Below are 27,345 nucleotides of genomic sequence, written 5' to 3'. Positions count from 1 at the left end.
TGAGGAGGAGGAGGAGGAGGAAGAGGAAGGGGGGGATTGGAGGAAAAGGAGAATAGGAGGAGGATGGGAGGAAGAGGAGGATGGGAGGAGGAGAGGAGGAGGAGGAGGGGAATGGGAGGAGAAAGAGAAGGACGGGAGAAAAGGAGAAGAATGGGAGGAGGGGAGGAGGAGGGGAGGATGGGAGAAGGAGGAGGAGAGGAGGATGGGAGAAGGAGGAGAGGAGGATAAAGAAGGATGGGAGGAAAAGAATAGGAGGAGGATGGGAGGAAGAGGAAAGGAGGATGGGAGGAGAGGATGGGAAAAGGAGGAGAAGAGGAGGAGGGGAGGAGGAGGGGAATGGGAGAAGGAGAAAGAGAAGGATGGGAGAAAAGGAGAAGGATGGGAGGAGGAGAGGATGGGAGGAGGAGGAGGAGAGGAGGATGGGAGGAGGAGAAATAGAAGGATGGGAAGAAAAGAATAGGAGGAGGATGGGAGGAGGAGGAGGATGGGAGGAGGAAAATGGAAGGAGGAGGAGGAGAATGGGAGAAGGAGAAAGAGAAGGATGGGAGGAAAAGAATAGGAGGAGGATGGGAGGAGGAGAGGATGGGAGAAGGAGGAGAGGAGGATGGGAGGAGGAGGAGGAGGAGAGGATGGGAGAAGGAGAAAGAGAAGAATGGGAGGAAAAGAATAGGAGGAGGAGATGGGAGGAGGAGAGGATGGGAGCAGGAGAAAGAGAAGAACTTACTGGCATTATTTCAGTCTGTCCATCTGGCCCTTCGTAAAAATACTCCTGTAGTACGAGCAGGGATGGTGGTTGGTGGGGAGAGAGAGGGCAGAGAGAGGTGCATTCAGTTCCGATGTTATGACAAATGTACCCCAGGTCTTACCACCCCTCTTAACAGCCAGATCAAAATAGGGAGCATCATCTAAGGGACCCTCCGAGACTCAGCCTCTAAGGCCCCAAAGAGCATCGTCAGCTGGAAACAAAGAAGAGGAAAAAGCCGAGCAAACGGAAACGTTCACAGCCGCCGCCAGGTCGCCTTCCCATTCCCGAACATCCTGGCATTCGCATCGGCTGGCGCTAAGTGGGAGAAGTTGATTTACGGCAAACGGGAGAAGGGCGACCTCGAAAAAGACGGCCGACGGAGAAGGGGACGGGAAAGCGCAACCAGCACAAGTCTGGAAAGATGTCCAGACCTTCCAGGCGACGGGATTTACCTTGTTGTAGGCGTCCTCTCGCGTGTACGTGAAAAGCTCTTCCTCCTTCTCTCGCAGAAACGTTTTCTCCTCTTCCTCTTTCAGCCCTTTCAGATGCCGAGTCTCCCATTGCCGTTTTGCTGTCCTCACTTCCGCCTAGACATGAAAAAAACAGAAATCTAGTAAAAACTAGAAAATGTAGGTTCTGGGAGAGCTTGCACCCGACGCGCCACTGGTACGGTATTTCTGCATAAAATGACTTCCTGGGGGGGGGGGTGTTCAGAAGACGCCTGTGCCTGTTGAAGGGGGCTGGAAATGTTGTCTTCCTTTGACAAGTGAGACTGATAATAGCACAATCATGTTAGCGCTCCTACTTCCCAGCGTATCAACAGCCAGTCCGTTTGGTCTAGTGGTTAAGGCACCGGGCTAGAAAACGGGAGTCTGTAAGTTCTAGTCCTGTCTTAGGCAGGAAATTGGCTGGGAGACTTTGGGCCAATCACCAGGAGACTAGGAGTTCTAGTTCTGCCTTAGCCATGAAAGCCAGTTGGGTGACTTTGAGCCAATCACCAGGAGACTGTGAGTTCTAGTCCTGCTTTAGGCAGGAAACTTGGCTTGGAGACTTTGGGCCAATCACCAGGAGACTGGGAGTTCTAGTCCTGCTTTAGGCAGGAAACTTGGCTTGGAGACTTTGGGCCAATCACCAGGAGACTGGGAGTTCTAGTTCTGCCTTAGCCATGAAAGCCAGCTGGGTGACTTTGAGACAATCACCAGGAGACTGGGAGTTCTAGTCCTGCTTTAGGCAGGAAACTTGGCTTGGAGACTTTGGGCCAATCACCAGGAGACTGGGAGTTCTAGTTCTGCCTTAGCCATGAAAGCCAGCTGGGTGACTTTGAGCCAATCACCAGGAGACTGGGAGTTCTAGTCCTGCTTTAGGCAGGAAACTTGGCTTGGAGACTTTGGGCCAATCACCAGGAGACTGGGAGTTCTAGTTCTGCCTTAGCCATGAAAGCCAGCTGGGTGACTTTAGGACAGTCACTCTCTCTCATCCCAGCCCACCTTACAGGGTTGTGGGGAAAATAGGAGGGGGAAAGTGTGTTGGATATGTTTGCCACCTTAGAGTTATTTTTAAAAATATTAAAGGCAGAACGCATGTAAATAAACACGAGTAAGTAAATAAACAGAGCCCACCTCGTTTTCTTTGGATTCATTCTCCTCAGCAGAAGCATGAAAGAATTCCAGATAATTCAAGGCATACTTTTCAATGGGGGTGAGCTGAAAAAATATAGCAAAGAGAAGGCATACAATGGCCAATTCAAATATTAACGGGCAACAGATTAATGGCCTTTGAAGTCAGCAGCACAACACCAATAAGAAGGATTTTTTAAAAAAAAACATGCTTGGTTTGCATTAATTTGGCGTCACTCGATAAACAGAACCACACTCTGTTTATCAAACTGAGAACGCAACTTCTTCTTCGGCTACAAGGGCTTGGTTTCGAAAGGGGTATAAATCTTTCAAAATCTTTTAAACTCTTTTAAAAAGCAAAAGAACGGACAATTTGGACAGCTCTAGCCCAGTCTTAAAAGAAAGAAGCAGCTATTTTTTTCTTAGAGCAGAATGTTTGCTGAGAAAAAAATCAGATGCAGAAGAAGGAGGAGGAGGAGGAGGAGGAGGAGGAGGAGGAGGAGGAGGAGGAAGAGAAGGCGAAGATGAGGAGGAGGAGGGGAGGCGGAGGAGGACAGGAGAGAGGAGAAAGAGGAGGAGACAAGAAGAAAGAGATAGAGGAGGAGGGGGAGGAGAGGAGAGAAGAAGGAGTAGGAGGAGGAGAAGATGATGAGGAGGAGGAGGAGGAGGAGGAAAGAAGAGGAGGAGGAGGAGGAGGAAAGAAGAGAAGAAGGGAAGAAGAAGAAGAAGAAGGAGGAGGAGGAGGAGGGAAGAAGAACAAGGGAAGAAGAAGAAGAAGAAGAAAAGAAGAAAGAAAGAAGAAGAAGAAGAAGAAGAAGAAAAGAATAAGAAGAAGAAGAAGAAGAAGAAGAAGAAGAAGAAGAAGAAGAAGAAGAAGAAGAAGAAGAAGAAGAAGAAGAAGAAGAAGAAGAAGAAGAAGAAGAAGAAGAAGAAGAGGAAGAGCAATCTTAGGCCAGTCCTTCTGTCTCATCTTTAGAAGAAGGTAGCATGGGAAACTGAAGAGTCATGCCAGGAAAACTGCAAGGGCTGGCCCAGGTAGCAGTCAGGAGGTCCCTCACTCATTAAAAAGCACAAGCACAGAGAAACAGATAGCAGAAGATCAGGATCGAAAATACAGATGGAAACCAAGGGCACCTGATCAACCACAGCCACCAGCTCCTTCAGCAGAGACGGTTCCTCAAGATATTCTGCCTTTCCGAGTTCTGAAACCAGAGGCTTCGAGGCCGATTCGCGCTCCCCGTCCGGAACGCGTGAGTTCCACTCCTCCTCGTCCTCTTCCTTCTCCTCCTTCTCCTCTTCCTCTCGTTCGGTGCTTTTCAGAGCCTTTGGAAGACACAAAGCATCCTTTTTTTTTTTCCTCCTCACCCTGTACTGATAGCATATAGTAGATACATTTGTTAAATTTATTGGCTGCCTATCTCGCTGTGGTGGTTATTCTAGGCGGCTCACAACATTAAAAAGAGTTTTCGTCGCCGCGATGTAAAAAAAATGCTGAGACTCTAGAAAGAGTGCAGAGAAGAGCAACAAAGATGATGAGGGGACTGGAGGCTAAAATCTATAAGGAACAGTTGCTGGAATTGGGTTTGTCTAGTTTAATGAAGAGAAGGACGAGGGGGGACATGATAGGAGTCTTCCAATATCTCAGGGGCTGCCCCAAAGAAGGGGCAGTCAAGCTATTTTCCAAAGCACCTGAAGGCAGGACAAGAAGCAACGGATGGAAACCAATCAAGGAGAGAAGCAACCTAGAACTAAGGAGAAACTTCCAGACAGTTAGAACAATTAACCAGTGGAACAACCTGCCTCCAGAAGCAGTGAATGCTCCAAAACTGGAAGTTTTTAAGAAGAGACTGGACAGCCATTTGTCCGAAATGGTATAGGATTTCCTGCCTGAGCAGGGGGTTGGACTAGATGACCTCCAAGGTCCATTCCAACTTTATTATTATTATTATTATGAAAAGGAAGTAAAATAACACAACAATAAACACTGAAAAGGAGCACAATGAGAAGACATCCATACAATAACCCAAAAGAGGGATGGGTGGAGAGTAGAGGGCAAGGGGAGAAGGTGGGAGTTTTGCCACCAATCCAGCATGGAATAAGAGGCGTAACTATCTCTGGTGTTTTCAAATCTAATTCTGCACCAGAAAAATATGGATTTTATATGACGGGAATAGGTTACGTTTGTTGGCCTGAGGAAGCAAAGGTGCACACTTTGTGAATTTGATCTATAAACTGAAACAATATGTGTAGTTCTCGACTTACAACCAGGATGAAGCCTACCCATGACGGCCATAGGTCACTATGGTCAAAACCGGAGAAAAATACCGGTTTGGGGCAAAAATGCCGTAAAATGGGGTCACGTGATCCGCAAGATCCAAGAAATAGCCATAAACACGAACCGAGGTGGCGCAGCAGTTAAGAGTGCAGTACTGCAGGCCACTTTAGCTGACTGTGTTCAGCAGGTCAGCGGTTCAAATCTCACCGGCTCAAGGTTGACTCAGCCTTCCATCCTTCCGGGGTAGGTAAAATGAGGACCCATATATATATATATATATATATATATATATATATATATATATACACACACACACACACACACACACACACACACACATACATTGCTTACTGGTGTACACCGCTTAGAGAGTACTTGCACTTAAAGCGGTATATAAGTCTCATAAATAAATAAATAAACAAACAAACAAACACAGGTTGCCGCCTGCCCAAAATGGGGTCAGCCATTGGAACTTCGGAACCAGGGCGGAGGTAGCTCTGGGAAGGGTCACTTGCAAGTCGCCAAGCAGCCGGTCGTTAAATGGAGGACCACTTGGACGTTAAAGATACCTCACCAAAGGAACCTGTCCCCCCCAGCAGCTCAACGCTCAACCGGTAAATCCAAAACACAAATGCTCCACACGTTCTGACATCGGCTGAAAAGCTGTGTCCTTCCTCACCTCTATAAAGGGCCTGGCCACTTTAGGAGAGATGGTTTCGGATGGAGACGGCTCTTGCGACAGCATGACGAATTCTTCGGCTTTCACCCGGAAGCCCGAATCCTCCATCGGTGAGTGAACTTCAAAAAGTTCCTGAATTGTTTGCTGCAGAGAGAAGGGAAGGGAAGGCTTATTCCATCTTCACCTGCCTGGTTGGCTTACCTTGGTTCCTAGGTAGAGGTGAAAGTTTATCCTGTTCAATCGTGTCTGACTCTAGGGCAGGGGTGGGGAACTTTGGCTCTTTGATGACTGGTGGACTTCAACTCCCAGAATTCCTGAGCCAGCCTGGGGAACTATATCCCCCTTTAGGACTTGTGGACTTCAACTCCCAGAATTCCTGAGCCAGCATGGGGAACTATGGCCCCCTTTAGGACTTGTGGACTTCAACTCCCAGAATTCCTAAGCCAGCCTGGGGAACTATGTCCCCCTTTAGGACTTGTGGACTTCAACTCCCAGAATTCCTGAGCCAGCCTGGGGAACTATGTCCCCCTTTAGGACTTGTGGACTTCAACTCCCAGAATTCCTAAGCCAGCCTGGGGAACTATGGCCCCCTTTAGGACTTGTGGACTTCAACTCCCAGAATTCCTGAGCCAGCCTGGGGAACTATGGCCCCCTTTAGGACTTGTGGACTTCAACTCCCAGAATTCCTGAGCCCGCCTGGGGAACTATGGCCCCCTTTAGGACTTGTGGACTTCAACTCCCAGAATTCCTGAGCCAGCCTGGGGAACTATGGCCCCCTTTAGGACTTGTGGACGTCAACTCCCAGAATTCCTGAGCCAGCCTGGGGAACTATGGCCCCCTTTAGGACTTGTGGACTTCAACTCCCAGAATTCCTGAGCCAGCCTGGGGAACTATGTCCCCCTTTAAGACTTGTGGACTTCAACTCCCAGAATTCCTGAGCCAGCCTGGGGAACTATGGCCCCCTTTAGGACTTGTGGACTTCAACTCCCAGAATTCCTGAGCCAGCCTGGGAACTCCCAGAATTCCTGAGCCAGCCTGGGGAACTATGCCCCCTTTAGGACTTGTGGACTTCAACTCCCAGAATTCCTGAGCCAGCCTGGGGAACTATGGCCCCTTTTAGGACTTGTGGACTACAACTCCCAGAATTCCTGAGCCAGTATGGGGTACTATGGCCCCCTTTAGGACTTGTGGACTTCAACTCCCAGAATTCCTGAGCCAGCCTGGGGAACTATGGCCCCCTTTAGGACTTGTGGACTTCAACTCCCAGAATTCCTGAGCCAGCCTGGGGAACTATGTCCCCCTTTAGGACTTGTGGACTTCAACTCCCAGAATTCCTGAGCCAGCATGGGGAACTATGGCCCCCTTTAGGACTTGTGGACTTCAACTCCCAGAATTCCTGAGCCAGCCTGGGGAACTATGTCCCCCTTTAGGACTTGTGGACGTCAACTCCCAGAATTCCTGAGCCAGCATGGGGAACTATGGCCCCCTTTTATGACTTGTGGAATCCTGGGAGTTGAAGTCCACAAGTCATCAAAGAGCCAAGGTTCCCCACCCCTGCTCTAGGGAGCGTGCTCAGCTCCGTTTCTTGGCTGAGGGAGCCAGCGTTGTCTAAAGACAATGTTTGTGGCCAGTATAACTCTACACCAAAGGTGCACTGAACGCTATTGCCTTTCCCACCGAAGTGATACCTATTCATCTACTCGCCTTTGCGCGCTTTCGGACTGCTAGATGGGTAGGAAGCTGGGACAAGAATCTTTCATTTCTACACCCCTTCATTTCCCGAGCCTTTCTGGGGGGGGGGTCAAGTAGTCAGACTTCCCCAAAGCCACCGCCCCCCCCCCATGCTAAAATCTGCCTGCCGTTTTCAACAAGAAGATTTACCTGCGTCAAAAAGGCCATGGAGTACTCGTTTCCTTGAGCAGCTACTTCTCGGATCAGATCCTTAGTCCCATTTTTTAAGAGTTTCTCTTCCACCGAGTTTCCACTGACCAGCCTGGAGAAATCAGAGAGGAAGCATGGCTTTACAAGGAAGGGCCAAAGACAGTGTCTGGGAAAAACAGGAAAGCCGTGGATAATACAGGTAGTCCTTGAGTTACAACAGTTTCGTTTAGTGCTGTTCGAAGTTGCACAGCACTGGAAAAAAAATGGCTGCTTTTCATACTTATGACCGTCGCAGCATCCCCACGGTCATGTGGTCAAAATTCAGATGCCATGGTTCCGACAGATGCAATTCTTCAAAGAACTTTGAGGCATTGTTTACCTTAAGGAGCCTTTAATCACAAAAGCATAGCTTCTGCATGTACATGGTCATCCTCTCCCCTAAGCACATAGTATCAAAAGCACAGCTCCTCCCTCTAATTAACCGTCATAAATCACATTCTCCAATTAGTTTGAATTGTAAGCTTTCCCTCCTGTTTTAACTACTGGACAAATTCTTCTCTTCTCTTATTTCAAAACAACCTTGAGAGACGTTCTTCCTCCTCCCCCCCCCCCCAGCACCAACCAATTCTAACTCTAAAGTTGTTGTTCGTCCATCGATTTCGATGAAGACCTTGACATCTTGTGGGTTATGGGCCATCAACGATGTGTCCATAGGTGGCTAATAAGACCGATGTTGGCACGGAATGTTCTGCCACATACTGAACAAGGAAATGCAGACACTGTTACTTCAGCATTTGCAGCTCTGGCTTTGCGGAGTGCTCGCTTCTCTTGCGCCAAGATTGTCCTTCTGTGTTCATATGTCTGGCAACCCTGGTACACCAAGGTGCGCCATGTCGGTCGATCATGCGCCAGAAGTTCCCAAGAGATGGAACTAAGTTAAAGAAGCAAAGCTACATCTCCCTATGTTGTCAAGGCAGAACATCCGATGTGAGCAGCGTTGACGTCAGAACACGGGGCAGCTGACTCACATTGATGACCGTCCCAGGGTCATGTGATCACTTTTTGTGACTTTCTGACAAGCAAAGTCAATGGGGAAGCCAGATTGACTGAACCCCACCGGCAGTGATTCCCTTTAGGAACGGTGGCAAGAGGAGAATAAATATGGAAAGGTCAAAAGTGAAAATATGTGTATAATAACGTATAATAATAATAATATGAATTATTCTTAGTAAGAAGTAGAACACGTAGGAAGAAAAATGTAAATTTCAGCAGTTAGGGTGCAGTACTGCAGGCCACTTTAGCTGACTGTGTTCAGCAGGTCACCGGTTCAAATCTCACCGGCTTAAGGTTGACTCAGCCTTCCATCCTTCCGGGGTAGGTAAAATGAGGACCCAGATTGTTGGGGGCAATGTAAATATATATATAGATATACATTGCTTACTGGTGTACACCGCTTAGAGAGTGCTTGCACTTAAAGCGGTATATAAGTCTCATAAATAAAATAAATAAATAAGAAATAATGGGGCTATAAGGACAAATATTCTAAAGAAGAATAAGGGGGAAATGTAAATATTAGATTACCATTACGTAATTGCTGTAAAAAAAAAAAAGGAGGAGCATATATTGTATGTGTATGTGTGTTATGTTTTGCTTTGTTCTGTTTTGTCTTGTTGGTTAAAAATAATAATATATATAAAAAAAAGGAACGGTGGCAAGAAAAGTCGTAGGAAGGGGGAAAACTCACTTCGCGAAGGTCTCAAATGTCAGATGTCTCACTTAACAGAAATTTTGGGCATCTGTTACGGTTGTAAGTCAAGGACGTATTGGATCCCCCCCCCCTCCAAAAAAAAAAAGAACGAATAACAATGATTTGGAAGGATAGGGTTAGGTCCAGCCTTTCCTCCAGGGTTGTGTCTTCCTTTTCGCTAACATCACCTGTAAATGTGGATGTCCTTGCACCGGCCAATCCGGTCGCACCACTCCTGAGCTTTGGCTTCCATCACCGGGTTTAAATCGTTGTCGTAAAACACAACGGTGTCGGCCTCCACAAGGTTGACGCCCGTGGAGCGGCTGTGGGAAGAGAGGATGGCGCAGAAAAGCCGTTTGTCTCGGTTGAAGGTTTTCATCAGCTCCTGATAGGGAGAAAGGACACACTGGTTGCCAACGCTCACGAGTAGAACCGGAAAACAGGATCTGCCCCAGCCTCACTGGCTAACAGCTAAACATGGCTGGATTGGCCCAATTGAAGCAGGCAGAAATCCATGTCTGGTGAAGTCCGTGTCTGGATGCAAACTGAAACCTAGGATGAACAGGTTGCAGGAGCTGCGTGTGTCTAAAAGTCTAAAGAAGAGACGGACTACACAGTGCTGGGCTGCATTAACAGAAGGATTATTATTATTATATTATATATATTAACAGAGGGACAGAATCAAGATCACGTGAGGTATTAATACCACTTTACAAGGCCTTGGTAAGGCCACACTTGGAATACTGCATCCAGTTTTGGTCACCACGATGTAAAAAAGATTCTGAGACTCTAGAAAGAGTGCAGAGAAGAGCAACAAAGAGGATTAGGGGACTGGAAGCTAAAACATATAAGGAACGGTTGCTGGAATTGGGCATGTCTAGTTTAACGAAGAGAAGGACAAGGAATGACATGATAACAGTCTTCCAATACTGGGCTTCCTCAAAGAAGAGGGAGTCAAGCTATTCTCCAAAGCACCTGAAGGCAGGACAAGAAGCAACAGGTGGAAACTAACCAAAGAGAGAAGCAACCTAGAACTAAGGAGAAATTTCCTGACAGTGAGGACAATTAATCAGTGGAACCTCCAGAGTTTGTGGCTGCTCCATCACTGGAAGTTTTTAAGAAGAGACTGGACAGCCATTTGTCTAAAATGGTATAGGACCTCCTGCCTGAGCAGGGGGTTGGACTAGATGACCTCCCAGGTCCCTCCCAACTCTGTTATTCTTTGTTAGTCTGTTACAGACCTGAATGTGATGGGTGAACTTGCTCACTGGGTGCAAACGGGTTTCCTCCCACAGGGAGCATGCTAAGGGGAGAGTTACAAAGCTCAACTCGTGTCAAATTCTGGAGTGAGTGAGATAAATAGCGAGTCACACCTGGCGCTCCTCCTGGTTTGCGCATTCGTCGATTCTCACATAGGTGAGGAAATGGAAGTTGAGGAACCGTTCCAAGATGTCCAACATGAGCATCATCTGGGACAAGATCAGCACCCTTCGCCCTTCTGACTTCAGCTTCTGCAGTAAGACCGCCAGGGCTTCCAACTTCCCTGCGATGGAAGAAGAAGAAAAATCAGATTTGAGAGCGCGACGTCCCCGGTCAGGTGACGGACAGGCACACCTCAAGCAGTTGCCTCTACCTGCATCGTACTGGATTAGACGGAGGTCAGGAAACGGAAGCAGCCGGGGCATGGTCAGCTGATGAAGCTGGTTCAGGTAAGGCAGCGTCTTCTCCTTCAGGTTGTGTCGGAGGAGCTTCATCCGATGGCGATAAACAGGGGGAAGCCTTGCCATGTGCAAAGACGGAGGAGCGGCCACGGCAGCAGGCAACACACAGAGGGCCCTTGGAAACAAAGCACAACCATAGCAAATGTTCCTGGTGGGGCCATGTTGTGACCCGCACAATTTCAAAACCCTTCACCCTTGGGGGGGGGGGAATGGTCCTTCCGGAATTTGACTATTTATAGTCCCAATTCTTGAAGACTGGGAGGAGGAGGAGGAGGAGGAGGAGGAGGAGGAGGAGGAGGACCACAACGGTGGGGTGCTCTCTGAGCTTGGTTGTTTTCTTGCAGATGTTTCATTACCCAAACTAGGTAACATCATCAGTGCTTGAAGGGAGAGGGGATTGCTAGGTAACATCATCAGTGCTTGAAGGGAGAGGGGATTGCAGAGAGGAGGAGGAGGAGGAGAAGAGGAGGAAGAAGGAGAAGGAGGAGAAGGAGAAGGAGGAGAAGGAGAAGAAGAGGAAGAAGAAGAAGAAGAAGAAGAAGAAGAAGAAGAAGAAGAAGAAGAAGAAGAAGAAGAAGAAGAAGAAGAAGAAGAAGAAGAAGAAGAAGAAGAAGAAGAAGAAGAAGAAGAAGAAGAAGAAGAAGAAGAAGAAGAAGAAGAAGAAGAAGAAGAAGAATCTGGATCCTTAGTGAATCAATCAATCTTTATTATGGTCCCAGAGCAGCATTAGAGGTCCTTGGTGCTCTCTGAGCTTGGTTGTTTTCTTGCAGACATTTCATTACCCAAACTAGGTAACATCATCAGTGCTTGAAGGGAGAGGGCTTTGCAGGGAGGAGGAGGAGGAGGAGGAGGAGGAGGAGGAGGAGGAGGAGGAGGAGGAGGAGGAGGAGAAGAAGAAGGAGAAGAAGGAGAAGAAGAAGAAGAAGAAGGAGAAGGAGAAGGAGAAGGAGAAGGAGAAGGAGAAGAAGAATCTGGATCCTTAGTCAATCAATCAATCTTTATTATGGTCCAAGACCAGCATTAGAGGTCCTTGGTGCTCTCTGAGCTTGGTTGTTCTCTTGCAGATGTTTCATTACCCAAACTAGGTAACATCATCAGTGCTTGAAGGGAGAGGGGTTTGCAGAGAGGAGGAGGAGGAGGAGGATACATCAAGCTGGAGACGAGCTCAAAGCTCAGCTGAGTAACTCCCAACCCTGAACGAAGTACTGCAACTAGACATTACACAGACAGGTCAAGAGTTCCGCAACATCTGGAAGGCTGAAGCCCCCCATCCTGCTCTAGAACCACCTGGCTGGTTACAGAGGAACGGATGAAGATGCCTTTTTGGTACCTTACGACTGTAAGGATGGCCAAGAAACACGCGGCTCTTTAGCAGCAAAAGAAAATATGGGAGAAAATATGGGAGAAAATACACCCACCTTCCAACTACAATCATCTGAGGCTCCAATCAGTTCCCTCCAGAGCCCATAAACTAGATCAGGGCTCTCCAACCTTGGCAACTTTTAAGACTTGTGGACTTCTGGCAGTCGAAGTCCACAAGTCTTAAAGCTGCCATGGTTGGAGAGCCCTGGGCTTTACACAATTCCACACGTGCCCTTAGGAAGACGCTCCAGCCACAAGTCTTAAAGCTGCCATGGTTGGAGAGCCCTGGGCTTTACACAATTCCACACGTGCCCTTAGGAAGACGCTCCAGGCAAGGACGGCGCTTGGAATCACCTGCTGATGGTGTCCCTCAAGGACTGCTGCTGCTGTTCCAGCTGCCGGGTCAAGCCTTGAAGAGGGTCTTGATGATCTTTGGAGAGTTGACGGCAGTTGACAAAGCCAGCCCACCTCCATTTGCTGGCCGCGGTGGAGAACTGAGGGGTCGTGTTGGAGTCGCCCACCAGGGTGCAAATCCTACGGAGATCCTTGCCGTAGATGGGTGCCCTGGAGCAACGCCGCTCGTTGCAAGAAAAGATCCTGTCCATGCGCTCTCTCAGAAGCCTGTTTTTCTCCTCAAACGACTCCTTGGTAGCAGACAAAAAGAAGAGCCGTGAGAGAAGATTGCGGAGTGAATTCACACTCTAAAATTAGACAGATAAAGGTCTACAGCTGCCTGCTGGTACCACCCTACACTGAACTGCAAACATTGAAATAAGGATCTACCAGGTGACCGTCTATGTACAGTGGCAAGGGTCCCATCCTATAGGAAAGTTAGGTTTTCGGTTTTCAGTGTTTACAATTACACCGATCCTCCATCTCAGTTTCTACCGGGATGGAAGGTTGTCTTGAGTCATCATCATCATCATCCTTTGCAAAAAACCACCTTATTCGATACTGACTCTATATTCAAACGTTACCACACTTGGGTCCTTGTTTAGGACTTGAACTGTTAAGTTTTTACCAGACTGAATTGAATTGAAGATTAACACTAAACTAAACTAAACTAAACTAAACAAATAAAATAAAATAATAAAATAAATAAAATAAAATAATAAAATAAATAAAATAAAAAATAAAAAAATAAAAAAATATATAAAATAAATTTAAATAAAATAAAAAATAAAATAAAATAAAAAATAAAATAAAAATATAAAATAAATTTAAATAAAATAGAAATAATAAAAAATAAAATAAAATAAAATAAAATCATCATCAGTCAATTGAAAAAGAAGCCTTAAATCATTTTGTTATGAGATGGGTGTCAAATTCAAGAAAGAAAGAAAGAAAGGAAGGAAGGAAGGAAGGAAGGAAGAAATAAAGAAATAAAGAAAGAAAGAAAGAGAGAGAGAGAGAAAGGGAAGGAGAGAGAGAAAGAAAAAGAAAGAGGGAGAGAGAGAAAGAAAGAAAAAGAAAGAGGGAGGGAGAGAGAGAAAAAGAAGAATGAAAGAAAGGAGAGAGAGAAAGAAAGGGAGAAACAAAGGCAGAAAGAAAGATAGAAAGAGGGAGAGAGAGAAAGAAAGAAAGATAGAAAGAGAGAGAAAGGGAGAAAGAGAAAGAGGGAGAGAGAGAGAGAGAGGGAGAGAAAGAAAGAAAGAAAGAAAGAAAGAAAGAAAGAAAGAAAGAGAGAAAGAAAGAAAGAAAGAAAAACAAACAAGACCATGCTATTCTGCCTATACTCCACCAGTTCCAAAAGGGGATTCGAAAGAGACCTTCAGGATGAGCCCCTGGTTCACACGTGCAAACTAAGTCCCAGTACCTGGGAGTGTCCGCCATGAATGCCAGACTTCAGGGATGAAGCAGAGTCTCCCGACGCCAAACTGGCCCCCAGGCTTCTTCCTGGAAACACAGACTCAGACGTAAACCAAATGTCTCTACGGCTCAGGCATGTCCTCATAAACGACTTCGCTCTTGAATCAGGCTGTGGAGGCACTTGACTTACAACAGTTTCTTTAGTGACCGTCCGAAGTTACGACGGCACTGAGAACAGGGACTTCCGACCCTTTTTCCACACTTGAAGACTGTTGCAACATCCCCCCCCCCACGGCCACGTGATCAAAATTCAGACGCTCGGACACTGACTCATATTTATGACGGTCGCAGGGTCCCGGGGCCACACGACCCCCTTTTGCGACAAGCAAAGTCAACGGGGAAGCCGGGTTCACTTAACAACCGAGGGACTAGCTGAACAATTGCAGTGATTCATTTAGCGACTGTGGCAAGAAAATGGGGCAACCCATTAAGCAACCGTCTCGCTTAACAACAGAACTGTTGGGCTCCATTATGGCCATTAAGTCGAGGACTACCTGCGCCCCGTGCCCCGATTATCAATGGCATCCTTGCATTTCACTACTTACTAGTCACTACTACTTACTAGTCACCAAATGGAATCAGAGGGTGAGATTAACCGTAAACCCTAACCCTTCAATCAAGATCAAGTGAGGCACTAATGCCACTCTTTAAAGCCTTAGTAAGGCCACACCTAGGATACTACAACCAGATTTGGTCTCCACTCTATAAAAAGCGGTTGAGACTCTGGAAAGAGGGCAGAGAAGAGCAGCAAAGATGATTAGGGGGACTGGAGGCTGAAACATATGAAGAACGGTTGCTGGAATTGGGGATGTCTAGTTTAATGACAAGAAGGACGAGGGGGGACAGGATAGCAGCGCCTCAATATCTGAGGGGCTGCCACAAAATGAAGGGGTCAATCTATTTTCCAAAGCTCCTGAAGGCAGGACCAGGAGCAACGGATGGAAACTGATCACGGAGAGATTCAACCTGGAAATCAGGAGGAATTTTCTGGCAATGAGAATAAACAACAGAAGTTGTGCGAGTTTCACCCGTGGACGCTTTCAAGAGGAGACTGGACGGCCATCTGTCAGAAATGGTGTAGGGTCTCCTGCTTGGGGGGCGGGGCTGGACTAGATGACCTCCAAGGTCCCTTCCAACTCTGTTATTCTAATTCTAAAAAATTCTAAGGGCGCCGCCTTTCCGAACCAAAGCTTTATAAGGGGCACTTAAAAAAAAATGTAAAGTTTGAACGTTCACATTTGCGGTTCGCAAACGTCGCTGGCTGCGCTTGCAGTGGCTTCACTGACAGTTCCGGTCTGTTATTCTCTTGTTAATGCTCGGAGTGTAGGAGCAATACAGGAATTGGGCAGGTAAAGGTGGACGGATGGAAAAGGAGGCTCCTTACCTGGCTGAGCGCCTGCCGAGGTCTGCAAGCCCACCGGATGCTGGTTCCCCAGTGCGTTCAGAGAGTTTTGGACACTCCCAGGCTGGGGCACGGTCTGAACCACCACAGGGCCCTGGGGTCTGAGGTACTGCGGACCCGGAGCCGAAACGATTTGCAGGACACTGCCTGGTAGGTAGAAATGGAAGAGGGAGGAAGTTACTGAGTGCCCACTGACGGAAGACCCTCCGGCTGATTTTTAACATCTCGTCTTAGGCAGAGTTGACAGACACTGCAACGTCCCCGTGGTCGCGTGATCAACATCTGGACACTTTTGGATTGTTGTGCTTGAAACTTTGATTTTGGGTTTTACTGACTAGACCAGTGGTTCTCAATCTTTTTAATGCCGCGACCACCAACCGATCGTAAGTCGAGGACTAAACAGGTCGTAAGTCGAGGACTAAACCGGTCGTAAGTCGGGGACTACCCAACCAGTCGTAAGTCGAGGACTTTCCCTGCCCGGGAGCGCCGCACATGCGTGGTGTTGCCCCCTGCGCCGGCCGAGGCGTAGCTGGCAAGCGGCAGAGACGGACAGGCCGACCACCGGCTGGGCCACCAGCTGGCCCAGCCCAAGGGAGGTAAGGCACCCGCCGGAAAAGGGGGAAAAAAATGGCAGACAGCCTTGCTTGGCGACCCCCGTGAAATGGTCGATCGACCCCAAATGGTTGAGAACCACTGGACTAGACTGGTTGAGAACCACTGGACTAGACTGATTTGTTCTTCTAGAAATGGCTAGCTTAGATTACTACGGAAAAGTCACGTTTCGTTCTACTGCAGGGCTCTTCAAACTTGGCCCTTTTATATGACTTGTGGACGTCAACTTCCAGAATTCCTCAACCAGCATCGCCGATTCTGTAAACTGCTTAGGGAGAGCTGTAAAGCACTGTGAAGTGGTATATAAGTCTAAGCGCTATTGCTATCTCCAGAATAGGAAAGATTCGGGAAGGCTAGCTTGACAACTTGCCCTTCATGTCTACAACCAGAGGACCAGGCCACAAAATCCAAAACACATCCCAGAAAGCACGGGAGGCTCAACCAATCCCAGCTGAGAAAATCCTGAGGACGGGGGGGGGGAGCTCCCCAGATGTGCTCTTCAAAGGGCCTCACCTTGCAGCTGCAGAGGCTGTCCCGCGGTCAGCTGGCGGAGTTGACTGTGCGACAGAGTGAATTTGTTCCCCTGGAACTGCAGCGTCACCGGCGTCTCCGGCTGCGCGATCCGGCCTTGGGCCCCTGCAATGGAAGCCAGCTGGGCTATTTTGACCACTTCACCATCTGGGGGAGAGGGGTGGAAGCACCCGTGAAAAAAGGGAGGGCGGGGGGCGGGGTGGGGCTTCTCCCAGACATCCCCTGGGTTTCCTCTCGTTGTTGTGGTTAGTAAAACGGACGCGAACCACATGCAGAGATGTAGAGGTGGGAGAGGAGGGGAGGGGTGGAGGGAAGTGTCATCCAAGAAGTTCCACAGGTACAGCTGTGATACGGGTGAGGGGCCAATGGCATCGGCTCCGTTTCTTTAAAGGCAGAACGGTGAGTGAATCGGGGCAGGCCGAGGGCAGAGATGCTCACTTTTTCACAGGTTAGCCAGCGTGACCTGGAAAAACTCACGTGACACTTCGGAAACAGAGAGCAGAGAAAGTCCTTCAGGTCAGACCTCTACCGCCTTTTCAAAAGCAAACTATAAACACAGCTCAAGAGAGGCAGGGATTCACAACTGCGAGGGGTATGGAGAACAATTGACCAGGAACAAAAATCATTATTTGTTTAGGGCTTTGCCAAGTTTGGGGAATCCACGCGAAGCAGATTCGTTGGGCTGCCCAATCACCTTTGCAGACGATCCCAAAGGATTTGATTTCCTCCCGTTGATTTAAAACATCCAATTAAGCGGTGATGAATTTTGGACCGGGGAAGGAAGGAAGGGTGGGCGGGATGGGCAACCTCATGCAGCCCTAGCCAAAAGAATTTGGATTCAGCCAATGTATTTTTCAATGCATAGAAGGTTATCTTTCCCAGAGCCCTCTCTGATGGAGAATTAAAGGTTTATTTGCTTGGAAGGGACCGTTTTTGTCTGCATGTCACCCTGCAAGGTAAACATGGAGTTCGGGCTATGTTCACACGGAGCTAAAGGCTTCTCCGTAAAAATCAAATCAGAAAAGAAATAAAAAATAAAAATCAGGATGTTTTAAGGCCTGGAAACCCTCGTCTACGCTTCGGGGCCTCCAAATTTCAAATCTGCCAAGTTCTGGAGTTGAGCGTGGAACGTTTGACTTTTACAAAGGCAGCAGGTTCCCCCGGAAAACATTAGTACACCAGTGCTCAAGAGCCTCTGGAGCCGAGGTGCGCAATCCTGACCCCTTTACGATCTGTGGACTGCAACTCCCAGAATTCCTGGCTCAAGGAATGCTGGGTGTTGAAGTCCACAGGTCGTAAAGGGGGCCAGAGAGTTGCCCACCTCGGCTCCAGATGTGCTAATCGTGCATCTACCATCGGAAATAAGGCCGCTTCCGCCTGTTCCTAGCCCAGCTTCCCGTTCTTCCTTAAGGAGAGCCCTTCCTATGCAAAAGACATTCTTTAAGCCAAGATGTGGTTAGTGTTCTCCAACAACAACAACAACAACAACAAGAACAAAAGGAGAGAATTAAATTAGGATAAATTTGTTCTTTCCAAGAATTAAAAAAAAGAAAAACAAGTTTCCAAGGAAGGCTGACCAAGAGGAAAAAAAAAAAAACATGCAGAAGAAGTTGAGATTAAGTTGACACCACTAATCTACAGGTAGTCCTCGGCTTAACGACCAAAATGGAGCCCAAGGTTTCCGTGGCTAAGCCAGGCAGTTGTTAATAAGTGAGTTGGGCCCCATTTTACAACTTTTTTGGGGAGGGGGGGGTCACATGCGTTAAACGAATCCCTGCCGCTGTTAAGCGAATCATGCCGTCGTGTAAGTGAATCCGGCAGCCCCCACTGACTTGGCTCTGGAAAGGCTACCAATGGGGATCGCGTGACCCTAGCACAGTACAACTGGCGTAAGGACATGCCAGTTGCCGAGAGTCCAAATTTTGATCACGTGACCACGGGGGGGGGGGATGCTGCAACGGTGGTCAACGTGAAAAAGTCGCTTTATTCAGGGCCATTAACTTCAAACCGCCACTAAGCAAAATGTTTCAAGTCGAGGACTACCTGTGATGTTCGCAGCAATTTTCCTGAGTTGTTTTTTTTTTCTTCTTATCTAAATGTGTCACTTAAAACACAATTACTTTTTTTTAAAAATCAAATAAGCAACATAAAATGGTGAGCAAGGCAAACTCCAAAGGGGAGAGCGGAAGGGAAGCAGTAAACCGAGCCACCATCCAAATATATCTACGTCTACATACGTATCCCTGCACACATTTTTTTTTTTAGGGTGCCTAATAACTTAACCTCAGGGAAGCTTTGGAGAAAAAAAAAGGAGGAAGAGGAAGAGGAGGAATGGAGGAGGAATGGAGGAGGAGGAGGAAGAGAGAAGGAAGCTGGAGACATCTGGGAAGCAGGGCGGAGGGGCACTTACTGGGTAAGCGAGCCTGTGCCTGACTCGTTAACACGAGCCTCTGAGGCAGGACACTCTGTTGGATGGTGGGTGGGGGGGCCTGTGGCTGGGCCTGCCCTAGCTGGAGGCCTTGGGTGGTAGCCTGGCCCCGCAGTTTCACTGGATGGGCTGGGCTAGTTGCGGTGGCGAAGGTCATTGCTGGCTGATGTCTCGGAGGAGGAAGAGGAAGAGGAGGAGGTGGTGGTGGTGGTGGAAGAGCACTGGAGGAAGACGGGGCCGTCTGCAATTGTGGTGCTGCTGCTGCGGGTGCAGCAGAAGAGACGGCAACGGCGGCTGCAATCAATAAGGTCAGGGGGGTGCAAGCGGTTAGAGTCGGTCCTTTTTTTTTTCCCCTTCCTTTCAAGGGCTAGAGAAATTGCAAGGGGTCAGTTTTAAACCTTGGGGGTAGTGGGGTGGGGGCTCCGAGTACAGACACGTTGCCTGGAGGGGGGGAACAAAAAAAAAGCAAGAAAAATCCAGAGGCATTTGGGAGCTTAAACGAAAGCAGCGAAAAGTGATTTGCTGCGTGAATTCAGTCTCGTGACACGCAAACGCACATGCACAAACACACGTGAACACAGCTTTCCTTGCAGAGCGGTGTGTGTGTGTGTGTGTGTGTGTGTGTGTGTGTGTTTGAGTTTGCTAGGTCTGTGCTTCAAAAGGCTTTCCATCGTGAAGTTATCCATCTTTATCAAAGGACAGAGTCAAGGTTGGTCTAGCCATGGACTTCAACTCCCAGAATTCCTGAGTCAGCTATGCTGCCTTGAGTTATTTGTAAAAATAATCATGGCGGGATACAAACAAAGCAAATAAATAGGGGCTGCCCTGAAGAATCAGCTTTATCATGCCCAGCCTAGCTTCTCAGTGAAGTGGAGACCAAATAAAGACATACAAACACACACACACACACACACACACACACAGTCTAAACATATTGCCTGGAAACGTTCACTTTCAGCTCAAACTGAAACATTAGAAAAAAAAAAAAGAGGATGAAAACACAGCTAAAAGGAGTTGCGCGTGAATGCTTCGATAACCCTCCATTCCAGATTTTCAAACAAAGCACAATCAAGTCTCTTCCAGGGCCAGCCAAAATGGGATTCTCCCAGAACGTGAGCGCACGGGCTGGGACTGACTTCTTTAAAACCCAAGCTTTGCGTGCAAAATTTAAGCTTTTAAGCTCCAAGTCGCCTGCCTGGACCATCTCCAGAAAGAGCATTGACAATTTGCTGTCGCTCTTTTTTAATTCCCTTTCCCAAGTTTCAAATCAAAAAAAGGAGGGGGGGAAGGAGGGAGTAGGAGAGCTTAAAAACAGCTCTTCAGAGAGAAATCCATCCAAATGAAACCTGCCTGATGGTGAGATGGGTGGCGTGTAAATTTAACAAACAAAATAAGAGGTCCAGAAACATCTCGGTCCAAGGGAATCGGAGAAACACAGGAAGACCACCCACCCAAAACTGGGAGAGCACCTAATGGGTTGAAAAGCCCACAGAATCGGTTCACAATTCACAGAAGAACCTCAGAATGGAGCTTCCAAAGGCGCCAGCTCAGGACGTTATTCACTGAATGCAGCCGAGCTGGATTGAAGGTCCGAGAAAGACCTGGGAAATCCTTCGTCCAAACCCCAGGTGGACACCTCAACATCTGTAGACCCAACCTGGCCTGAGGTCCACAGCTGGAAATGCTGTTCAAGAAGAATTTTAATAGGTGGATCTACTCAATCCGTGCCTCCGATAGGACGACTTGAGTTCCGCTTGCTCCACACTGATTTCATCCAGATACGCAGGATGGTGGTGATGGTGAACCTCAACAGATCAGGAAGGCGCAAGGTTGAGGAAGATTGGCTTCATTCCAAGGACGGGTTGAGGGAGGGAGGGAGGGAAAGAGGGGAGGATGAACGTGAAGGGGAACCAACCCACACCTGTTGAAAAGGAAGGAATCCCAAGCAGGTTCACCTTTCTCACCTTGGCTGGCAGTTACCGTAGACATGGGAGATCTTCCTCGCCCTTGGCCCGGTTGGGCAACCGTAGCCGCGCTGGTGGCCCGTTGCACTTGAGTGCTAGGAAAGGTCACCATCTTCCCTTCAGGTTTTTGCCCATAATGAACAGGTTGAAACAATCTGGAAGGGGGGGGGGAGAGAAACCGGTTAGGTGCTGTGATTTTTCCATAAAGTACTCTTGGGAGTCATAAGCAAAACCCAAATGTCTACGGAGATTCTCAGTCATCCAGGTCCAAGTTACTCCCCCCCCCCCGCCCCCCAAGATGCTTTTCTACCAGGCCACTATCTGGACTATCTTGTTTTTCTTTGACGATGTGTCCCTTCTCATCCCAGAAGCTTCTTCAGCTCTGACCATCCCGTCAGACCAGACCGTTCCCCACCATCTAGTCAAGAGCTGAAGAAGCTTCTGGGGTGAGAAGGGAAAGATCTTCAAAGACAAACAACCAAGTCCAGTTGCCTCGTGGAAAAGCATCTTTGGGACAAGCCAAAAATGGTTTCACAGACTCCTTTCACTCCTATTAAAAACTGAGGAACTGTCTCCAAGGAGGGGAAGGATTTGAGGTTCTCCTGTTCTGAGCCAAAGGAACACTTCGGCGTCCTTTTCAATGACCTCAGCAGGGAAGGGAGTCAAATATTTAGGGGACAGGCCTGGTGCCCTAATCCCTGGAGATGCTTTAAGCTCCTTCTTCCTTCCTTCCTTCCTTCCCCTTCTTCCCTCCATCTTTTCCTTCCTTCCTTCCTTCCTTCCTTCCTTCCTTCCTTCCTTCCTTCCTTCCTTCCTTCCTTCCTTCCTTCCTTCCTTCCTCTGCATAAATTCCACTCCCTTCTAGCACTGACGATGTTATCTAGTTTGGCTAATGAAATGTCTGCAAGAAAATAGGCAAGCTCAGAGAACACCTAGGACCCCATAGCCCAGTGGTTCTCAACCTTTTTAATGCCGCGACCCCCCCCCAACCGGTCATAAGTCGAGGACTACTCAACCGGTTGTAAGTCGAGGACTACTCAACGGGTGCAGCACCGTTTGCAGAATGGGGCTTTTGGCGGGCTCAGCAGGACAGAGACAGCCTGGACAATTCCTACTGGCTTTTGAAAGCCAATAGAATTAGACTCTATTCAAGAGAGTCTACTCTATTGGCTTTCAAAAGCCAATAGAATAAAAGGGAGTAGCACAGCTAAGGAAAAGGGGGAAAAAATGGTGGACTGCGTTGTTTGGCGATCCCCGTGAAATGGTCGTTCGACCCCAAATGGGATCCCGACCCACAGGTTGAGAACCACTGCCATAGCCCTTCCTTCCTTCCTTCCTTCCTTCCTTCCTTCCTTCCTTCCTTCCTTCCTTCCTTCCTTCCTTCCTTCCTTCCTTCCTTCCTTCCTTCCTTCCTTCCTTCCTTCCTCCCCTCCCCTCCCCTCCCTCCTTCAAACCCTTGAATGTCGTTCTGAAACTGAGACCCATGCTTCAGAGTGTGACTTATCAACACACCACGCAAAACTGAACAGGGACAAGAGTCCAATCAACGTTGGAGTTGGCTGCCTCAGGGCCACTGAGGTTACGGAAGGCTGTGTGCTGCTTACCTGCTCGGCTTCAGTTTGACGGGGGCAGGCCTGGGGGGCGGCAGAGGAGAGGTGTAAATCTCTTCGATAAGCTTTCGTGTTATTTTTTGCTTGGGCACCACCTGGGATTCGTACCGCGTCATGGTCTTCTCAAGCCCAATCAGGTCAAAGAGGCTCAAGTCTGCAACCTAGAAGATGGCCGAGAGCGAAGAAAGAGTATCTGGGTACCTATTATAATTTTATTTAGTCCACTTATTCAGTCCGCTGATGAGATTACCTAACTGGGTCATGCAACGTCTGCAAGAAAGCAACCAAGCTCAGAGACCATTAAGGACCCCACAGTCCTTTTCCTATTCCACTTATTCTCCTCTGCAGTGCAAAGCTCACTCCCTTCTAGCACTGATGATGCTACCTAGCTAGGTCATGCAACGTCTGCAAGAAAGCAAACAAGGTCAGAGAGCACCAAGGACCCCACAGTCCTTCTTGTCTTTCTTCTCCTCCACTCTGCACACCCCACTCTCTTCTAGCACTGATGATGCTACCTAGCCAGGTCATGCAACGTCTGCAAGAAAACAAAGAAGCTCCGAGAGCACCAAGGACCCCACAGTCCTTCTCCTCTTTCTTCTCCTCCACTCTGCACACCCCACTCCCTTCTAGCACCGATGATGCTACCTAGCTGGGTCCTGCAACGTCTGCAAGAAAGCCACCAAGCTCAGAGTGCACCAAGGAGCCCCACAGTTCAACCTTGAGCTACAAAGATTCTCTTCTATCATTAGTCCATTTCATCTCTCCCTCTCACACACATACACACGCTCACTCGCTCGCTCGCTCACACACACAACGCACACAACATTGCGGAGTCCTGGGTCACCCCTCGGGACAGAAAAGTTGAAAGGAGAAAGGAGAAGCTGGGAAGAGTCTCCCTCTTCCTCACCCAACAGAGAACCTGGCAAGTCCACCGTTCCGGCTCACCTTCCATAGGTTGCTTTCTACCGCTGTGAAGGCCAGCGAGGCGGTAGCATACTGCAACGCCTCTGAAACGTAAGAGGAGCCACACAGCCGGGGGTTGATCAGATCCGGGTGGTTGCAGATCTTCTGCAGCTGCATCAAGACGTGAAGGACGCTGACGAAATGCCCGCTTTTCAGAGCGTCTTGGGTCCTGCCCAGGGAGAAGAAAGCAGAGGGTCAAAGCCACAACAGGAGAGGGTGTGATGCCCGTGAGATCAGGATGCCAGGATCTCCATCGCTGGCCTGGCGTCTTGCCGGGCTCCTTCCGTCAAAGAAGGGGGGGAGGCGTTTGGGCCAATCCATCCCTCAGACTCCGAATAACGTTACTGTCACTTTAAATGTACATTAAAATGAAATTTCGTGGCGTGCAGCTCTCAAAGGGTCACCACCTCCAATATGGACTACATAAATATGAACCCTCCCCCCAAATATTTGCATATACCCGTCGACGCACATACATTCTAGGACCCAGAGAAACAACACAGTCTAGTTTGGATGTATACATGTTGTTGTTAGTTGCAAAGTCGTGTCCGCCCCATCGCGACCCCATGGACAACGTTCCTCCAGGCCTTCCTGTCCTCTACTTAAGAACAGGTACACACCCACTCCTCCCCATCCCAAAAAAAAGTACTCATGACTGGGTTTTGAAGCTCTGATGGCCACCAGCCTTCCCGTGGCATCTGAATGCATTTTAGGTGCTCAGCAACTGACCCCGACACGTGTGTATAGTTGTGCTCTTTCTGGGCAACATTGAAGGTGGTCCTCTTCATTACTAGTAATTAATCATTAATTAACATTAATGACTTAATGTTCAGCGCAGAAAGACATACTCGGGTTGGAGAATGACGTCTTCGTACATCACTTTCTGCCTGTTTGAAAGCCGGCACTTGAGCACGTGTTCGTACTTCTTGGTCAGCTGTTTTTCGACATCCCGTTTGGATCTGCGCAAAATAAACGGCTGGATCATCTGCGGAGCAGAGGTGGAAGGGAGAGAGGGAGAGAGAGAGAGAGAGAGGAAGCTGCTATGAATATTCAAAAGTTCAAAAGCAACCTTAGAAAGAAAGCATCACTTCACAGAAAGAATAGGGGAATCCTGGAACCCACTTTCAGCGGATTGTTAATCGTTAGGAAATGAGTTTAAATGTGCTTGGGATAAACAGCCGTCCATCATTCGGCAAAAATATAACGTAAACATTGATAAAAAGTATTAATTAAAAGAGAAAGGGAGGGAGGGAGGGAGGGAGGGAGGGAGGGAGGAAGGAAGGAAGGAAGGAAGGAAGGAAGGAAGGAAGGAAGGAAGGAAGGAAGGAAGGAGAGATAACAAGGAAAGAAGGGAAGCAAAAGAGAAAGGGGAAAGGAAGGAAGAAACAAAGGAGGGAAGGAAGGAAGGAAAGGAGGGAGAGATAATGAGGAAGGAAGTGAAGCAAAAGAGAAAGGAAGGAAGGAAGGAAGGAAGGAAGGAAGGAAGGAAGGAAGGAAGGAAGGAAGGAAAGAAGGAAATCTAAGAAGATTCTCTGTCATCCAGTCATGTTTGTGCCAAAGGTGGTTTTTCAAGAGGCAACTGGAAAAAAAAGAAAAGAAGGAAAGAAGGAAGGAAGGAAGGAAGGAAGGAAGGAAGGAAGAAAGAAAGAAAGAAAGAAAGAAAGAAAGAAAGAAAGAAAGAAAGAAAGAAAGAGGTAAGGAGAGTGGGAGAGAGAGAGAGAGGGAACAAAAAGCAAATAAACTCAAAAGGCAGAACTTGAAGACCTCCAGGTCTTTTTCTGCTGCCAGTTTTCTATGTTTCTAACAGAAGCTTGGTCAAGTCCTATTTGTTAAGTAAAAACCAGGATAGCCCTGTGCCCAATTCTAGTGCCCGGCTTGGGGGACTCACCCGGTGCAGCCTGATGACCAGCTTATGGCAATAGTCTTGGTTCTCCTCGTTGGCAGCTTTCACGGGGAAATCCAGGTAAGCTTTGGAGATTCCTGGAATCAGGAAGTGCACCATGGTCCACAGTTCCATCAAGGTGTTGTGCAGGGGTGTATCGATCAGGAGTAAGCGGTACTGACTACAGAGAGAGTCACACAGTCAGCCCTCTCAGAGAAACCAGCCAAAGAACACAACAAAATGGCCTACGTTCGTGTGAGGTTACATTAACAAAATCTGACAAGTCTGAAGATCCAACCTTCCCACGGCTACTTTTAACAGTTAGGGAGGATCCTTCCTAGGTTTTTCCCTCTGACTGCTAAGCATCTGTTTGTGTGGATTCCAAGACCAGTTTTCTAACTCTTTGTTTACTTTGCCTTCCTTCCTTCCTTCCCTTTTTTCTTCCTTCCTCCCTCCCTCCCTCCCTTTGCCTCATCCCCTCCTTCCTCCCTTGTTTCCCTCTCCTTTCCTTCCTTCCCTCCCTTTGTCTCTCGTCCCTCCCTCCCTCACTCTCATTGTCTCTCATCCCATCCTTCCCTTCTTTCCTTCCCTCCCTTCCCTGCCTCCCTCCCTTCCTTCTTTCTTCCTCCCTTCCTTCCCTTTCTTTCTTCCTTCCCTCCCTTCCTCTCTTACTTTCTTCCTTCCCTCCCTCCCTCATTGTCTCTCATCCCATCCTTCCTTCCCTCCCTCTCTTCCTCCCTCCCTCTTTCTCCCTTCCCTCCCTCCCTTCCTCTTTCTTCCTTCCCTCCCTCCCTTCCTTCCTCTCTTACTTTCTTCCTTCCCTCCCTCCCTCCCTTTCTTTCTTTCTTCCCTCCCTCCTTCCCTCCCTCCCTTCCCTGCCTCCCTCCCTCATCTGACTCTTCCTCTCCTCCCCCAAGGTCACCCCCACATCCCATTATGCACAGCTTCTCTTTACACAGAGATACAGAGAGTCCTCGGCTTACGACCACGAGTGAGGCTGGCTTTTCTGTTGCTAAGGGAGACTTTTGTTTCAGTGAGTTTTGCCTCGCTTTACGACCTTTCTTGCCACAGGTGTTAAGGGAATCACCTCAGCCACCCAGCTGTGAACGGAATCTGGCCCCTGTGCTGACTGTTTTTCAGAAGGTCATAAATACGAACCAGTTGCCAAGAGGCTGAATGTTTGACCAGGGGACCCTGGGGATGCTGCAACGGTTGTTAAGCGTGGGAAACGGTCACAGGTCCCTTTTTTTCACCGCGGGTGTAACTTTGAACCGTCATTAAATGGAATGTTTGAAAGTCGAGGACTGCCTGGGTACAGTCCTTCGCTTCTTCTGACAAACGGCAGCAGAACGTAAGCCAAAGAGAAGCTGAATTCGGATTCCTGGCCCAGACAAGGCTCAGAGGGAGGGCCAGGAGTGGCCTACCCTACAGGACAAGGACCAGAGCCCATGCGGTCCAAACCGGGGGAGAGAAAAGGCAGGTTTCGAAGGCGTCCAGACCTGCGAAGGTGGAAGAGGGCTTCCCAGTGCTTCTCCGTCATGTTCTTGATCTGCTGCATCTCATCCACAATCAGGTACTTCCATCGTAGCTTCATGAAGGCTTGGTGGCCCTTGAAGAGCTGCTTGTAGGAGGTGATGCAGACGTTAAAACTGTTGGGTTCCGTCCACTCCTACGGAAGGAGGGAAGGGAGGGAGGGAGGATATAGGGAATGGGAAGGGCAGGGAAGGAAGGAAGGAAGGAGGGAGGGAAGGAAGGAGACAATGAGAGGGAGGGAGAGAGAGAGGGAGGAAGGAAGGTAGGAGACAATGAGAGGGAGGGAGAGAGACAGGAAGGAAGGAAGGAAGGAAGGAAGGAAGGAAGGAAGGAAGGAAGGAAGGAAGGAAGGAAGGAAGGAAGGAAGGAAGGAAGGAAGGAGGCAAAGTAAACAAAGAGTTAGAGAACTGGTCCTGGAATCTACACCTGTATTAACTTGTGGATTAACTTCCAGGAATGTTATCTTCCCCTGTATCCCACTCCCCTCTTTTCTTTCATGTGAGTGACAACATTGCAGCAAAACAT

The 27,345-nt window shown here is 48.4% G+C and overlaps 1 protein-coding gene across 15 annotated transcripts in view; it reads right to left on the bottom strand.

The window, feature by feature from the left end:
- EP400 (E1A binding protein p400) overlaps positions 1-27,345 on the bottom strand; it is a 71,180-nt gene that overhangs the window by 17,765 nt on the left and 26,070 nt on the right. For 12 of the 15 annotated variants that reach the window (XM_039332304.1, XM_039332316.1, XM_039332309.1 and 9 more), the window contains 20 exons: positions 26,787-26,956; positions 25,294-25,468; positions 24,254-24,390; positions 23,388-23,574; positions 22,437-22,603; positions 20,833-20,987; positions 18,851-19,162; positions 16,423-16,587; positions 15,280-15,444; positions 13,843-13,922; positions 12,381-12,670; positions 10,577-10,779; positions 10,317-10,486; positions 9,132-9,328; positions 7,197-7,308; positions 5,316-5,459; positions 3,496-3,684; positions 2,365-2,448; positions 1,198-1,332; positions 725-769 (listed from right to left, as the gene is read on the bottom strand). In XM_039332304.1, coding sequence (XP_039188238.1) covers positions 725-769; positions 1,198-1,332; positions 2,365-2,448; positions 3,496-3,684; positions 5,316-5,459; positions 7,197-7,308; positions 9,132-9,328; positions 10,317-10,486; positions 10,577-10,779; positions 12,381-12,670; positions 13,843-13,922; positions 15,280-15,444; positions 16,423-16,587; positions 18,851-19,162; positions 20,833-20,987; positions 22,437-22,603; positions 23,388-23,574; positions 24,254-24,390; positions 25,294-25,468; positions 26,787-26,956 — 3,282 coding nt within the window. The remainder of the gene's footprint in view (positions 1-724; positions 770-1,197; positions 1,333-2,364; positions 2,449-3,495; positions 3,685-5,315; positions 5,460-7,196; positions 7,309-9,131; positions 9,329-10,316; positions 10,487-10,576; positions 10,780-12,380; positions 12,671-13,842; positions 13,923-15,279; positions 15,445-16,422; positions 16,588-18,850; positions 19,163-20,832; positions 20,988-22,436; positions 22,604-23,387; positions 23,575-24,253; positions 24,391-25,293; positions 25,469-26,786; positions 26,957-27,345) is intronic. The other 3 variants (XM_039332306.1, XM_039332312.1, XM_039332313.1) reach the window with 3 other exon arrangements.

The sequence above is a fragment of the Crotalus tigris genome, unplaced genomic scaffold, assembly GCF_016545835.1.
Source record: "Crotalus tigris isolate CLP2741 ecotype Arizona unplaced genomic scaffold, ASM1654583v1 scf7180000024461.2689607, whole genome shotgun sequence".
Taxonomy (NCBI): Eukaryota; Metazoa; Chordata; class Lepidosauria; order Squamata; family Viperidae; genus Crotalus; species Crotalus tigris.
This window is presented reverse-complemented; position numbering and strand designations above follow the sequence as displayed.